The sequence below is a fragment of the Rana temporaria genome, chromosome 6, assembly GCF_905171775.1.
Source record: "Rana temporaria chromosome 6, aRanTem1.1, whole genome shotgun sequence".
In the NCBI taxonomy this organism is placed as follows: domain Eukaryota; kingdom Metazoa; phylum Chordata; class Amphibia; order Anura; family Ranidae; genus Rana; species Rana temporaria.
In genome coordinates this window covers 217,197,320-217,211,322 of record NC_053494.1, presented here as the reverse complement: position 1 = coordinate 217,211,322, position 14,003 = coordinate 217,197,320, and the positions used below count along the sequence as shown (strand labels likewise).

The 14,003-nt window shown below is 46.4% G+C and overlaps 1 protein-coding gene across 1 annotated transcript in view; it reads left to right on the top strand.

Moving 5' to 3' along the window:
* LOC120942712 (fibrinogen-like protein 1-like protein) overlaps positions 1 to 8,442 on the top strand; it is a 10,929-nt gene extending 2,487 nt beyond the window's left edge. Inside the window, exons 2-3 of the mRNA XM_040355640.1 lie at positions 932 to 1,113; positions 7,386 to 8,442. Of these exons, the coding sequence (XP_040211574.1) occupies positions 933 to 1,113; positions 7,386 to 8,086 (882 nt within the window). The 5' untranslated portion in view covers position 932 and the 3' untranslated portion in view covers positions 8,087 to 8,442. The remainder of the gene's footprint in view (positions 1 to 931; positions 1,114 to 7,385) is intronic.
* The last annotated feature ends 5,561 nt before the right edge of the window (positions 8,443 to 14,003 follow it).

Below are 14,003 nucleotides of genomic sequence, written 5' to 3'. Positions count from 1 at the left end.
CTATCTATCTATCTATCTATCTATCTATCTGTCTGTCTGTCTGTCTGTCTATCTATCTATCTATCTATCTATCTATCTATCTATCTATCTATCTATCTATCTCTCTCTGTCTATCTGTCTGTCTGTCTATCTATCTATTTATCTCTCTATCTATCTATCTATCTATCTATCTATCTCTCTATCTATCTATCTCTCTGTCTATCTGTCTGTCTGTCTATCTATCTATCTATCTATCTCTCTCTCTCTATCTATCTCTCTGTCTGTCTGTCTATCTATCTATCTCTCTCTCTCTCTATCTATCTATCTGTCTATCTGTCTATCTATCTCTCTCTATCTATCTATCTCTCTGTCTGTCTATCGATCTATCTATCTATCTATCTATCTCTCTATCTATCTCTCTCTCTCTATCTATCTATCCCTCTATCTATCTATCTATCTATCTGCTCGGATTATTTATAACTAGAGAAGCTCAAACCAGAGAACAATACAGACATTCCGCGTCACACTTTCTAGTTGGCCCAATAAGTGTATGACTCGGGAGCGCACCTGTCAGGTGACCCCCCCCCCCCCCCCGGCGGAGAGCTTCCCAGAGGGGCTTATCTATTGCGGGGAGGAGCCACAAGAGCCACTGTGGGACCCCCAGAAGAGGAGGATCAGGGCCATTTCTGTGCAAAATGAGCTGCACAGTGGAGGTAAGTATGACAGGTTTGTTATTTTTTTTAAGAGAACCTATAGTGTCACTTTAAGGCGAAAAAAAGTGACTTGCACGCCTTTTGTGGGGATGCACCCAGAATGTATGCGGCTGATTTTATCTGTTTGCCCCTCCCCCCCCCCGTCCTCTTATTGGTTGCCAGTCCAGGTTACACTTCCCAGCATCCCGCCGCGTATTCATCATTTTCAGTGTGATAGAAATCATTTTCTGCCTTTCCAGGATGGTTCCTCTGTGGATTTCCCGCCCGTTCTTCCTGCTCGCCGTCACCGGGATCACGTGCAACGCCATCCTGACCTTTGTGCCCCGCCCAGATCTGTACAACCGGATTGCCAACAAACACCTGCTCAGCGAGGCGCAACTTGGAGAGCTGATCAACGTCCCAGCCTCTGGGGTCTACCGCGGTGAGTGGGGGCGGCATTAGGGGGGATTACCATGTTTGGTTCATATTTTAGAACTCTCAGTCCTGCTCTCTCAGTGCTGCTTCCCAAAACTTCCAGTCTTCACAGGAAAGAGTTAAAAAAGTGTGGACAGTGCAGTCTGGAGCCAGTCTGCAATTTTGTGCTCCCTATCATATCCCGAGCACGCTCCCTATCGTATCCCGAGCACGCTCCCTATCGTATCCCGTGCACCCTCCCTATCGTATCCCGTGCACGCTCCCTATCGTATCCCGTGCACGCTCCCTATCTTCTCCTGTGCACGCTCCCTATCTTCTCCTGTGCACGCTCCCTATCTTATCCTGTGCACGCACCCTATCTTCTCCCGTGCACGCTCCCTATCTTCTGCCGTACACGCTCCCTATCTTCTCACATGCACGCTCCCTATCTTATCCCGTGCACGCTCCCTATCTTCTCCCATGCACGCTCCCTATCTTCTCCCGTGCACGCTCCCTATCTTATCCTGTGCACTCCTTTCCCTTTATGTGCCTCACTATGAATTCTGTTACATTGTGTGGAAGGTTCTTATTGTTACAAATTGTAGCCGATCGTTCTCTGGGGAGTCGGGACATCGATCTTTATACGGCTTTGTTTCATTTTCTGTCATAGATACAAATCACTACAAGTTGTTACACAAAATATTTCTTTCCATCAATCATTCTAAAATATCCAATTCACCCTGCCTCTGTTTTCCCCAATCTCTTGCTGTTGTTTGCATGCTTCTCTTTTGTCCCGTGAACGCTCCCTATCTTATCCCGTGCACGCTCCCTATCTTCTCCCCGTGCACGCTCCCTATCTTCTCCCGTGCAGGCTCCCTATCTTCTCCTGTGCACACTCCCTATCTTCTCCTGTGAACGCTCCCTATCTTCTCCTGTGCACGCTCCCTATCTTCTCCTGTGCACGCTCCCTATCTTCTCCTGTGCAAGCTCCCTATCTTCTCCTGTGCAAGCTCCCTATCTTCTCCTGTGCACGCTCCCTATCTTCTACTGTGCACGCTCCCTATCTTCTACTGTGCACGCTCCCTATCTTATCCCGTGCACGCTCCCTATCTTCTGCTGTGTACGCTCCCTATCTTCTGCTGTGTACGCTCCCTATCTTCTCCTGTGCACGCTCCCTATCTTCTCCTGTGCACGCTCCCTATCTTCTACTGTGCACGCTCCCTATCTTATCCCGTGCACGCTCCCTATCTTCTCCCGTGCACGCTCCCTATCTTCTCCCGTGCACGCTCCCTATCTTATCCCGTGCACGCTCCCTATCTTATCCCGTGCACGCTCCCTATCTTCTCCCGTGCACGCTCCCTATCTTCTCCCGTGCACGCTCCCTATCTTCTCCCATGCACGCTCCCGATCTTCTCCTGTGCACACTCCCTATCTTCTCCTGTGCACACTCCCTATCTTCTCCTGTGAACGCTCCCTATCTTCTCCTGTGCACGCTCCCTATCTTCTCCTGTGCACGCTCCCTATCTTCTCCTGTGAACGCTCCCTATCTTCTCCTGTGCAAGCTCCCTATCTTCTCCTGTGCACGCTCCCTATCTTCTCCTGTGAACGCTCCCTATCTTCTCCTGTGCACGCTCCCTATCTTCTCCTGTGCACGCTCCCTATCTTCTCCTGTGAACGCTCCCTATCTTCTCCTGTGCAAGCTCCCTATCTTCTCCTGTGCACGCTCCCTATCTTCTACTGTGCACGCTCCCTATCTTCTACTGTGCACGCTCCCTATCTTATCCCGTGCACGCTCCCTATCTTCTGCTGTGTACGCTCCCTATCTTCTGCTGTGTACGCTCCCTATCTTCTCCTGTGCACGCTCCCTATCTTCTCCTGTGCACGCTCCCTATCTTCTACTGTGCACGCTCCCTATCTTATCCCGTGCACGCTCCCTATCTTCTCCCGTGCACGCTCCCTATCTTCTCCCGTGCACGCTCCCTATCTTCTCCCGTGCACGCTCCCTATCTTCTCCCGTGCACGCTCCCTATCTTCTCCCGTGCACGCTCCCTATCTTCTCCCGTGCACGCTCCCTATCTTCTCCCGTGCACGCTCCCGATCTTCTCCTGTGCACGCTCCCTATCTTCTCCTGTGCACGCTCCCTATCTTCTCGCGTGCACGCTCTCTATCTCTACTCTCTATCTTCTCCTGTGCACGCGGCTCCCAAACAAAATTGGCGTCCTTTTTTTCCCCACAAATAGAGCTTTCTTTTGGTGGTATTTGATCACCTCTGCGGTTTTTATTTTTTGCGCTATAAACAAAAATAGAGCGACAATTTTGAAAAAAATTCAATATTTTTTACTTTTTGCTATAATAAATATCCCCCAAAAAATATATAAATTTTTTTTTTCCTCAGTTTAGGCCGATACGTATTCTCAATCGCAATAAGCGTTTATCGATTGGTTTGCGCAAAATTTATAGCGTTAACAAAATAGGGGATAGTTTTATTGCATTTTTATTATTTATTTATTTTTTACTACTAATGGCGGCGAACAGCGATTTTTTTCGTGACTGCGACATTATGGCGGACACTTCGGACAATTTTGACACATTTTTGGGACCATTGTCATTTTCACAACAAAAAATGCATTTAAATTGCATTGTTTATTATAAAAATGTCAGTTGCAGTTTGGGAGTTAACCACAGGGGGGCGCTGTAGGAGTTATGTTTCACCTAGTGTGTGTTTACAACTGTAGGGGGGTGTGGCTGTAGGTCTGACGTCATCGATCGAGTCTCCCTTATAAAAGGGATCACTCGATCGATGCAGCCGCCACAGTGAAGAACGGGGAAACCGTATTTACATATCGCTCTCCCTGTTCTTCAGCTCCGGGGAGCGATCGCGAGGGGGCGGCTAGAAAACGAATAGCACCCCCCCTCATCCCGGATTGCTCCCCGACGATTTCCGACCGCCGCATGTACCAGGGGGGGGGGGGGGTCCCGATCGGACCCCCGACCCGTGGAAAGGCAGGGACGTACATGTACGCCCATCTGCCTGTACGTGCCATTCTGTGGACGTACATATACATGCGGCGGGCGTTAAGCGGTTAAGGCACTAATAATATTTCAAAATATACAGGATATTGAGAGTAAAAAAGGTTTTATTCACAATTGTACATATTCATCAAAAAATGTTTAAATATTAAATTAAAATACAGAGTTCCAAAGATTGTCACCATATAGGAAAATACAAGAAGAAGAACCTTCTTTACACCCGACGCGTTTCGGGATAACCTTCTTCAGGGGTGTGCTGAGAAGGACAATTAGTTCATGTATTATAAAGGATGGTGAATATTTCATTGGATACGTTTTAAAAGAATTTAAAATATACACAGCACGCTGGGTCCAAGCAATGGGGTTGCCAGTCAAAGAATTGTATCAGGATGTACAATTAATGCAAGTTTTGGATGTTCATCCCGTTAGGGAGAAATTATTCCAAAGATCAAGATGGCGGTGGATCAGCCAGAAGGGATATACTGGGACTGGATTGGAGGTCCCTGATTATATGAGATCCGAAGCAAACCTAATAATGTCCGCTGTCAAAGAGTACACTGAATTATTGACAGGAGCAGCATCACAGCTTGCCAACCCAGCAAAGAATGCTTTTTTACTCTCAATATCCTGTATTTTGAAATATTATTAGTGCCTTAAAAGTCCACCCAGGGGAACCTCCCTTTATCTTCTCCCGTGCACGCTCCCTATCTTCTCCTGTGCACGCTCCCTATCTTCTCCCGTGCACGCTCCCTATCAACTCCCGTGCTCGCTCCCTATCAACTCCCGTGCTCGCTCCCTATCTTCTCCTGTGCACGCTCCCTATCTTCTCCCGTGCTCGCTTCCTATCAACTCCCGTGCTCGCTCCCTATCTTATCCTGTGCACGCTCCCTATCTTCTCCCGTGCACGCTCCCTATCTTCTCCAGTGCACGCTCCCTATCTTCTCCCGTGCACGCTCCCTATCTTCTCCCGTGCTCGCTCCCAATCAACTCCCGTGCTCGCTCCCTATCTTCTCCCGTGCACGCTCCCTATCTTCTCCCGTGCTCGCTCCCTATCTTCTCCTGTGCACGCTCCCTATCTTCTCCCGTGCTCGCTTCCTATCAACTCCCGTGCTCGCTCCCTATCTTATCCTGTGCACGCTCCCTATCTTCTCCCGTGCACGCTCCCTATCTTCTCCAGTGCACGCTCCCTATCTTCTCCCGTGCACGCTCCCTATCTTCTCCCGTGCTCGCTCCCAATCAACTCCCGTGCTCGCTCCCTATCTTCTCCCGTGCACGCTCCCTATCTTCTCCCGTGCTCGCTTCCTATCAACTCCCGTGCTCGCTCCCTATCTTATCCCGTGCACGCTCCCTATCTTCTCCCGTGCACGCTCCCTATCTTCTCCCGTGCACGCTCCCTATCTTCTCCCGTGCACGCTCCCTATCTTCTCCCGTGCTCGCTCCCAATCAACTCCCGTGCACGCTCCCTATCTTCCCCTGTGCACGCTCCCTATCTTCTCCCGTGCTCGCTCCCTATCTTATCCTGTGCACGCTCCCTATCTTCTCCCGTGCACGCTCCCTATCTTCTCCCGTGCACGCTCCCTATCTTCTCCCGTGCACGCTCCCTATCTTCTCCCGTGCTCGCTCCCTATCTTCTCCCGTGCTCGCTCCCTATCTTCCCCTGTGCACGCTCCCTATCTTCTCCCGTGCACGCTCCCTATCTTCTCCCGTGCACGCTCCCTATCTTCTCCCGTGCACGCTCCCTATCTTCTCCCGTGCACGCTCCCTATCTTCTCCTGTGCACGCTCCCTATCTTCTCCCGTGCACGCTCCCTATCTTCTCCCGTGCACGCTCCATATCTTATCCTGTGCACGCTCCCTATCTTATCCTGTGCACGCTCCCTATCTTCTCCTGTGCACGCTCCCTATCTTCTCCCGTGCACGCTCCCTATCTTCTCCCGTGCACGCTCCCTATCTTCTCCTGTGCACGCTCCCTATCTTTTCCCGTGCACGCTCCCTATCTTATCCTGTGCACGCTCCATATCTTATCCTGTGCACGCTCCCTATCTTATCCTGTGCACGCTCCCTATCTTATCCTGTGCACCCTCCTTGAAATCTATGGGTACAAGTTGTCTAGAAGTCGCCTTGAAGTAGTGCAGGAACCTTTTCTGAAGTCGGAGCGACTTCATTAGTGTACATTAGGACGGATCTCATTCACTTCTATGGCATTTCTTATGTCCAGTAGACATGTGCAATTCGTTTAGTTACGAATTCGTTTTTTAACAAATTTTGACTAATTTGTTCATTCGGAAATTTCCGAAATTTCAAATTTCCAAATTTTTGAATGTCTGAAATTCAGAAAATTAGAAATTAGAAAATTAGAAAATTAGAAATTGGAATATTAAAAATTGGAAAATTAGAAAATCGCACATTGGAAAATTAGAAATTAGAAAATCGGAAATTTGGAAAATTCAGAATTTGAAAATTTTTGAATGTCTGAAATTCAGAAAATTAGAATTCAGAAAATTAGAATTCAGAAAATTAGAAATTGGAAAATTCAGAATTCAAACATCAGAAATTGGAATATTAAAAATGGTAAAATTAGAAAATCGCAAAATGGAAAATTAGAAAATCGGAAATTTGGAAAATTCAGAATTTGAAAATTGAAAAATTCAGAATTCGAAAATTTTCGAATTTTTGAATGTCTGAAATTCAGAAAATTAGAAATTGTAAAATTAGAAATTTAGAAATTGGAAAATTCAGAATTCAAAAATCAGAAATTGGAATATTAAAAATTGTAAAATTAGAAAATCGCAAATTGGAAAATTAGAAATTAGAAAATCGCAAATTTGGAAAATTTTAAAATTGGAAATTAGAAAATTCAGAATTCAGAAATTTTCGAATTTTTACATTTACGAATTCCTAAATGTTCAAATTTCCAAATTTCCGAATTCTTGAATGTTTGAAAATCAGAAAATTCAGAATTTGAAAATTGGAAATTCGAAAATTGAGAATTCTAAAATTTTCGAATTTTTACATTTCCGAATTCCTAACTGTTCACATTTCCGAATTCCCAAATTTCCGAATTTTCCAATTTCCTGAGGTTCCGAAAAAGCTAAAAAACAAGCAAAACGAAAATGAACAAATTTTTCGGCAGTGCACATGTCGAATGTCCAGCAACTTGGGGCAGCTTTTTTACAAGTCGGGTCCCAATTAGTGCCGTAGTGTGAACCGGCTCTTATGATGTTATTGATATTAAACTTTTGCTTCTTTACAAATACTTTTGTATCCACAGAACTCGTGGCGAAGGACTGCAGGGCGGCTTACTTGAACCTCAGGAGAAGAAGCGGATTCTACGTCATCTGGCCCAAAGACTCCCCCCCGATGGTGGTGTATTGTGACCTCGGCTCCGAGGGGGACGGCTGGACCGTTCTGCAGAGGAAGCTCGCCGATGACCACGCCTCCTTCGGGTCACGTGATTGGGAAGAATACAAAAATGGGTTCGGTCATCTCCAGGGCAGTCACTGGCTGGGCAACGAGTTGATCTATCTGCTCACCCGGCAGAACGCCTTCACCGTCAGGTTCCTCCTGGTGGACAGTCAGGGCAATCGGCACCACGCTGACTATTCCAGCTTCCGGGTGGACAGCGAGGCCAAGGGGTATTCCCTGAGGTTGGGGGAGTACTCGGGCAACGCCAGTGATGCCCTCACCCTCTGGAACGAGTCGGGGATTCACGACAACATGGTGTTCTCCACCAAGGACAGGGACAACGACCGGTGGGACCGTAACTGTGCCGACGAATTGAGCGGAGGGTGGTGGTTTGACAATTGTCGCTCCGCCCTCCTCAATACGGACGGCGAGGTATACTGGGGGGGCGTGTGCAATGAGAAGAACCCGTGTGTGACCACCGGAATTCTGATCAGACCAGGCAGCAAGAACTGCTCCCCCATACCGCTACCGGGGGGCGGGGAGTACTATCCCATCCACTATGACTAGAATGGGGGCGGAGTCATGGGGAAACGCCTACAATTTGGTTAAAGTGTTTGTATAGCCAGGGATTTTTTCTTTTTTTTTTTATTGCAAATAATAGTAAAAGATTAGAGCCTCTGTCTGGTTTTTAGGAGGTTGCTCAAGAAAAGCAAAGCGACCCTTCGAAGGAAACGCAGAACGCGACGCAAAGCCGAAAAACACAAAAAGAGCGCCAAACCAAACGCCGAAAGAGTCCGAGTAGCTTCAACCTCTTGCTGCCGCCCCTTTAAGATCCGTTTACACTTGTGTGGCTTGTCATGCACTATATACACTATATTGCACATTGCACACTCCCGCATTATATACACTATATTGCACATTACACACTCACATATTATATACACTATATTGCACATTACACACTCACATATTATATACACTATATTGCATATTACACACCCCTGCACTATAGACACTATATTGCACATTACACACCCCTGCACTATAGACACTATATTGCACATTACACACTCACATATTATATACACTATATTGCACATTACACACTCCCTCATTATACAGGGTATACACATTACACACTCCTGCACTATATTGCACATTACACACTCCTGCACTATATACACTATATTGCACATTACACACTCCTGCATTATATACACTATATTGCACATTACACACTCCCGCATTATATCCACTATATTGCACATTACACACTCCTGCATTATATAGTGTATACACTATATTGCACATTACATACACCTGCACTATATCCACTATGCCTGCACTATATACACTATATTGCACATAACATACTCCAGCACTATATACACTATATTGCACATTACACACTCCTGCACTATATACACTATATTGCACATTACACACTCCAGCACTATATACACTAGATTGCACATTACACACTCCTGCACTATATACACTATATTGCACATTACACACTCCTACACTATATTGCACATTACATACTCCTGCACTATATACACTATATTGCACATTACACACTCCTGCATTATATACACTATATTGCACATTACACACTCCTGCATTATATACACTATATTGCACATTACACACTCCTGCACTATATTGCACATTACATACTCCTGCACTATATACACTATATTGCACATTACATACACTTGCACTATAATGCACATTAGACACTACTACATTATACAGTGTATACACTATATTGCACATTACACACTCCTGCACTATATACACTATATTGCACATTACACACTCCTGCACTATATACACTATATTGCACATTACACACTCCTGCACTATATTGCACATTACACACTCCTGCACTATATACACGTTATTGCACATTACACACTCCTGCACTATATACACTTTATTGCACATTACATACTCCTGCACTATATACACTATATTGCACATTACACACTCCTGCACTATATTGCACATTACACACTCCTGCACTATATTGCACATTACACACTCCTGCACTATATACACTATATTGCACATTATATACACCTGCACTACATACACTATATTGCACATTACACACTCCCGCATTATATACACTATATTGCACATTATATACACCTGCACTACATACACTATATTGCACATTACATACTCCTGCATTATATACATTATATTGCACATTACACACTCCTGCACTATATACACTTTATTGCACATCTCTGTACCTGGCTTTAGTCTAGGTAGACCATGGAGTGCCCCATCAGGAGCCCTGCCCCCCGAGGAGCTCAGGGATGAAGGACCCTTTTCCTTTATTTTCCCCCCATGTGCTGAGATTTCACGGGTCGCTCTTTTTGTCCATAGGGAATCACCAAGCCCGGCATCTCGGAGCTCCGAACACCAAAAACAATAAAAAAAAGAGCCCTGACGAAGGAGGTTTTGATCCCCCGAAACGTGTTACGTGATCCTATGCTGAATCATTAAAGCTACTCGGGACTCTTCCACCATTCAGGACCGGCGCTCTTCTTGTGTTTTTTTACATTTTTTATTCCTGTCTGTATCCCACCGGAGGAGGTCGGCGCTCTCTATTTGCCCCGGTGATGGCAAATACAATCACTGGCGGCAGAAGGAGACGGCAGACCTTCCACCTCTTCACTTTCTAGAGATTTCTTCGCGTTTCCCGGCGCATTTCTGGTATGGGACGAGAAGGAAAAAAATCTCCTTACACCAGGGTTTGACAAATTTGCTTGGAATCTAGGAGCCAGCTAAAAAAGTTAGGAGCCGGAAAACGCGCCCCGTCCCGACGAGCTCGCGCGCAGAAGCGAACGCCTACGTGAGCAGCGCCCGCATACGAAAACGGTGTTCAAACCACACATGTGAGGTGTCGCCGCGATCGGAAGAGCGAGAGCAATAATTCTAGCCCTAGACCTCCTCTGTAACTCAAAACATGCAACCTGTAGAATTTTTTAAACGTCGCCTATGGAGATTTTAAAAGGGTAAAAGTTTAATCGGCGTTCCACGAGCGGACGCAATTTTGAAGCGTGACGCGTTGGGTATCAATTTACTCGGCGTAACATTATCTTTCACATTATATAAAAAAAATTGCCCCGACTTTACCGTCGTCTTATTTTTTTATTAAAAAAAGTGTATTGATTCCCCAAAAAAGTGCGCTTGTAAGACCGCCGCGCAAATACGGCACGACAGAAAGTATTGCAACGATCGCCATTTTATTCTCTAGGGTGTTAGAATAAAAAATATACATAAATGTTTGGGGGTTCTAATTGGAGGGAAGGAGATGGCAGTGAAAAACACATTAGAACTGCTGTTTTACTTGTAATGCCAACGGCCACCACAAGATGGCGGCCGGTTCACAGAAGGAAGCTTAGGCCCGCAGAAGGCCGCAAAGCCGCGGCCTCAATTACCGGCGGGCGCGGGCCACGGAGACGCAGGATCCTGTGTCTCCGTGCGCCCCCACCACTCCCTGCGCCGGTGTATCGTCACATTCTGCTGCCTATCGTAGAATGCTGCGGAAGTCACGTGGCGGCCAACTGCGCATGCGCGATGCGTTCCAAGCGCAAGTGCGATGCGTTCCAATGGATTCGCGACAGTACACGCCAGTGAAACCTCGGTCGGCATTCAAGCTCTTTCCTTCACATCCCCGTGGATTGGAGGATGTTAAAAAAAAGAGCCAGGAGGCCGAGCGAGCGGAGCAAGCCGCCCGAGCGCAGCGAGGACGTGAGGCCGACTGGCCACTTTCCTCTAAATCTACGTCGCCCTGAATGCCGGGTTCGCTGGTGTGTACTGTCGTAAATCTATTGAAACGTTTGGAACGCATAGCGCATGCGCAGTTAGCCGCCACGTGACTTCCGCAGCATTTTCTACGATAGGCAGCAGACTGTGACACTACACCGGCCGTTAATTGAGGCCGCGGCTTTGCGGCCTTCTGCAGGCCTAAGCTTCCCCCGGGCGCGCCAGGTCACAATTTCTTGTCGCAATTTGCGACCGGGCGCCCGGATTTTGTCGAGCCTTGCCTTACAGGACACAAATAGCAAAAACTAAAACCCCCCCCCCCCTCCCTGCTGCGTCCAAAAAAAAAGAAAGAAAGCTTTGGCTATACATAAACTTTAAGCAAACTGCACTGCCCCCCAGTGGTCAAGGAGCTGCATTACCTGGCTATGTATCACCAAGGCACGCCGGGAATGGCAATTTCACGGCTACTGAAGATCCTCACTCCTTTAGAAATGCCTCCTATATTATAAAATTAATAGCCAGGCCCAATCTATACAATAATAAACCTCCAAAAAAAGACAAAAAGGGGGGTCTAGTAATAATAAAAAAGCTCCAGCCTCTGCGATTAATCCCCATAATGCGTCTTCTATGTGAAGTTCCTACGATCTGTAGCTCCATCTAGTGGCCATAAGGTGATAATGATCCTGAAATACCACATAATGGCCACTAGATGGAGCTGGCGATCAAACGGAAAAACACAAATTTCGCACATTACGGAGGATTATTCGTGACCGTTGTCCAAATACTGAGGTTATCGCACAGATTTTTTTTTTTTTTCATAAATAAAACTTACATTTTAAATAAAATTTGCAAAAATCAATCGAATGTTTAATAAACGGCTATCATGAAAATCACAAGAAGTGTTTGTTTTCTATGGAGTGACTGTTGTTGTTGGATCTCTTTATTAGCGATCTTTGTCGCGTCTCACTAGGGGCCCCTATAGGTTTACTTGGGGACATTAAGGTAACCAGGAAAAAGGAGACACCTGAACTCTGATTTTATGGTTTTAACTATCCACTTAAGCCCTGGACCAATATGCTGCCTAAAGACCCAAGGGGTTTTTACAGTTCGGCACTGCGTCGCTTTAACAGACAATTACGCGGTCGTGCGACGTGGCTCCCAAACAAAATTGGCGTCCTTTTTTCCCCACAAATAGAGCTTTCTTTTGGTGGTATTTGATCACCTCTGCGGGTTTTTATTTTTTGCGCTATAAACAAAAATAGAGCGACAATTTTGAAAAAAAATGCAATATTTTTTACTTTTTGCTATAATAAATATCCCCCAAAAACATATATACATTTTTTTTCCCTCAGTTTAGGCCGATACGTATTCTTCTACCTATTTTTGGTTAAAAAAAAATCGCAATTAATCGTTTATCGGTTGGTTTGCGCAAAATTTATAGCGTTTACAAAATAGGGGATAGTTTTTTTGCATTTTTATTTTTTTTATTTTTTTTTACTACTAATGGCGGCGATCAGCGATTTTTTTCGTGACTGCGACATTATGGCGGACACTTCGGACAATTTTGACACATTTTTGGGACAATTGTAATTTTCACAGCAAAAAATGCATTTAAATTGCATTGTTTATTGTGAAAATGACAGTTGCAGTTCGGGAGTTAACCACAGGGGGCGCTGTAGGAGTTAGGGTTCACCTAGTATGTGTTTACAACTGTAGGGGGGTGTGGCTGTAGGAATGACGTCATCGATCGAGTCTCCCTACATAAGGGATCACTCGATCGATGCAGCGCCATAGTGAAGCACGGGGAAGCCGTGTTTACATACGGCTCTCCCCGTTCTTCAGCTCCGGGGACCGATCGCGACGGAGCAGCTATAAACAAATAGCCGCGCCGTTGTCCCGGATCGCTCCCCGAGCGGACCCGACCTCCGCATGTAGCGGGGGGGGGGTCCCGATCGGACACCCCACCCACGTCTAGCAGAGGATGTACAGGTACGTACATGTGCCTGTCCGTGCCATTCTGCCGACGTATATTTACATGAGGAGGTCGGGAAGTGGCTATAGAGAAGAAGGAGGTCTGGTGTTTTTTTTTTTTTGTATACAATTTCTTTATTATTTCTTTATGCATGAATGTATGTTATTTTCAGTAGCGGTGCGGAGCCAGAGGGGGCGGCGCTCCAGCGCCTTCTATGGACGGACCGCCGCTGCCTTCCACTGTCACCTTTTTACCTCTTGGTGTCAGGAAAACTTGTCAGAAGCGACTCATGCTGATAGCAGAGGAATGAAGCAGCAGACAGAAATGACACGTAGTGCTCTGGACTGAGACAAGTACACACTACAGAGGGATGTGCTTTGTTCATATTTCATGTCTGAGGTTTTACAAACCACTTTAACTGCTTCCGGCAGGGGAGGGCTGGCAGCCTTAGGCCTGGGGGGGGCAAGTCCAGTCAAGTGGCCCATAGAGCGTGGAAAAGTGATGGATCGAGGAAAACAGCCTAAGATTTTTCATGATCACAAGAGTCCACACAGAGCCTCCCCTTACATCAGAGTCCGCACAGAGCCTCCCCTTACATCAGAGTCCGCACAGAGCCTCCCCTTACATCAGAGTCCGCACAGAGCCTCCCCTTACATCAGAGTCCGCACAGAGCCTCCCCTTACATCAGAGTCCGCACAGAGCCTCCCCTTACATCAGAGTCCGCAC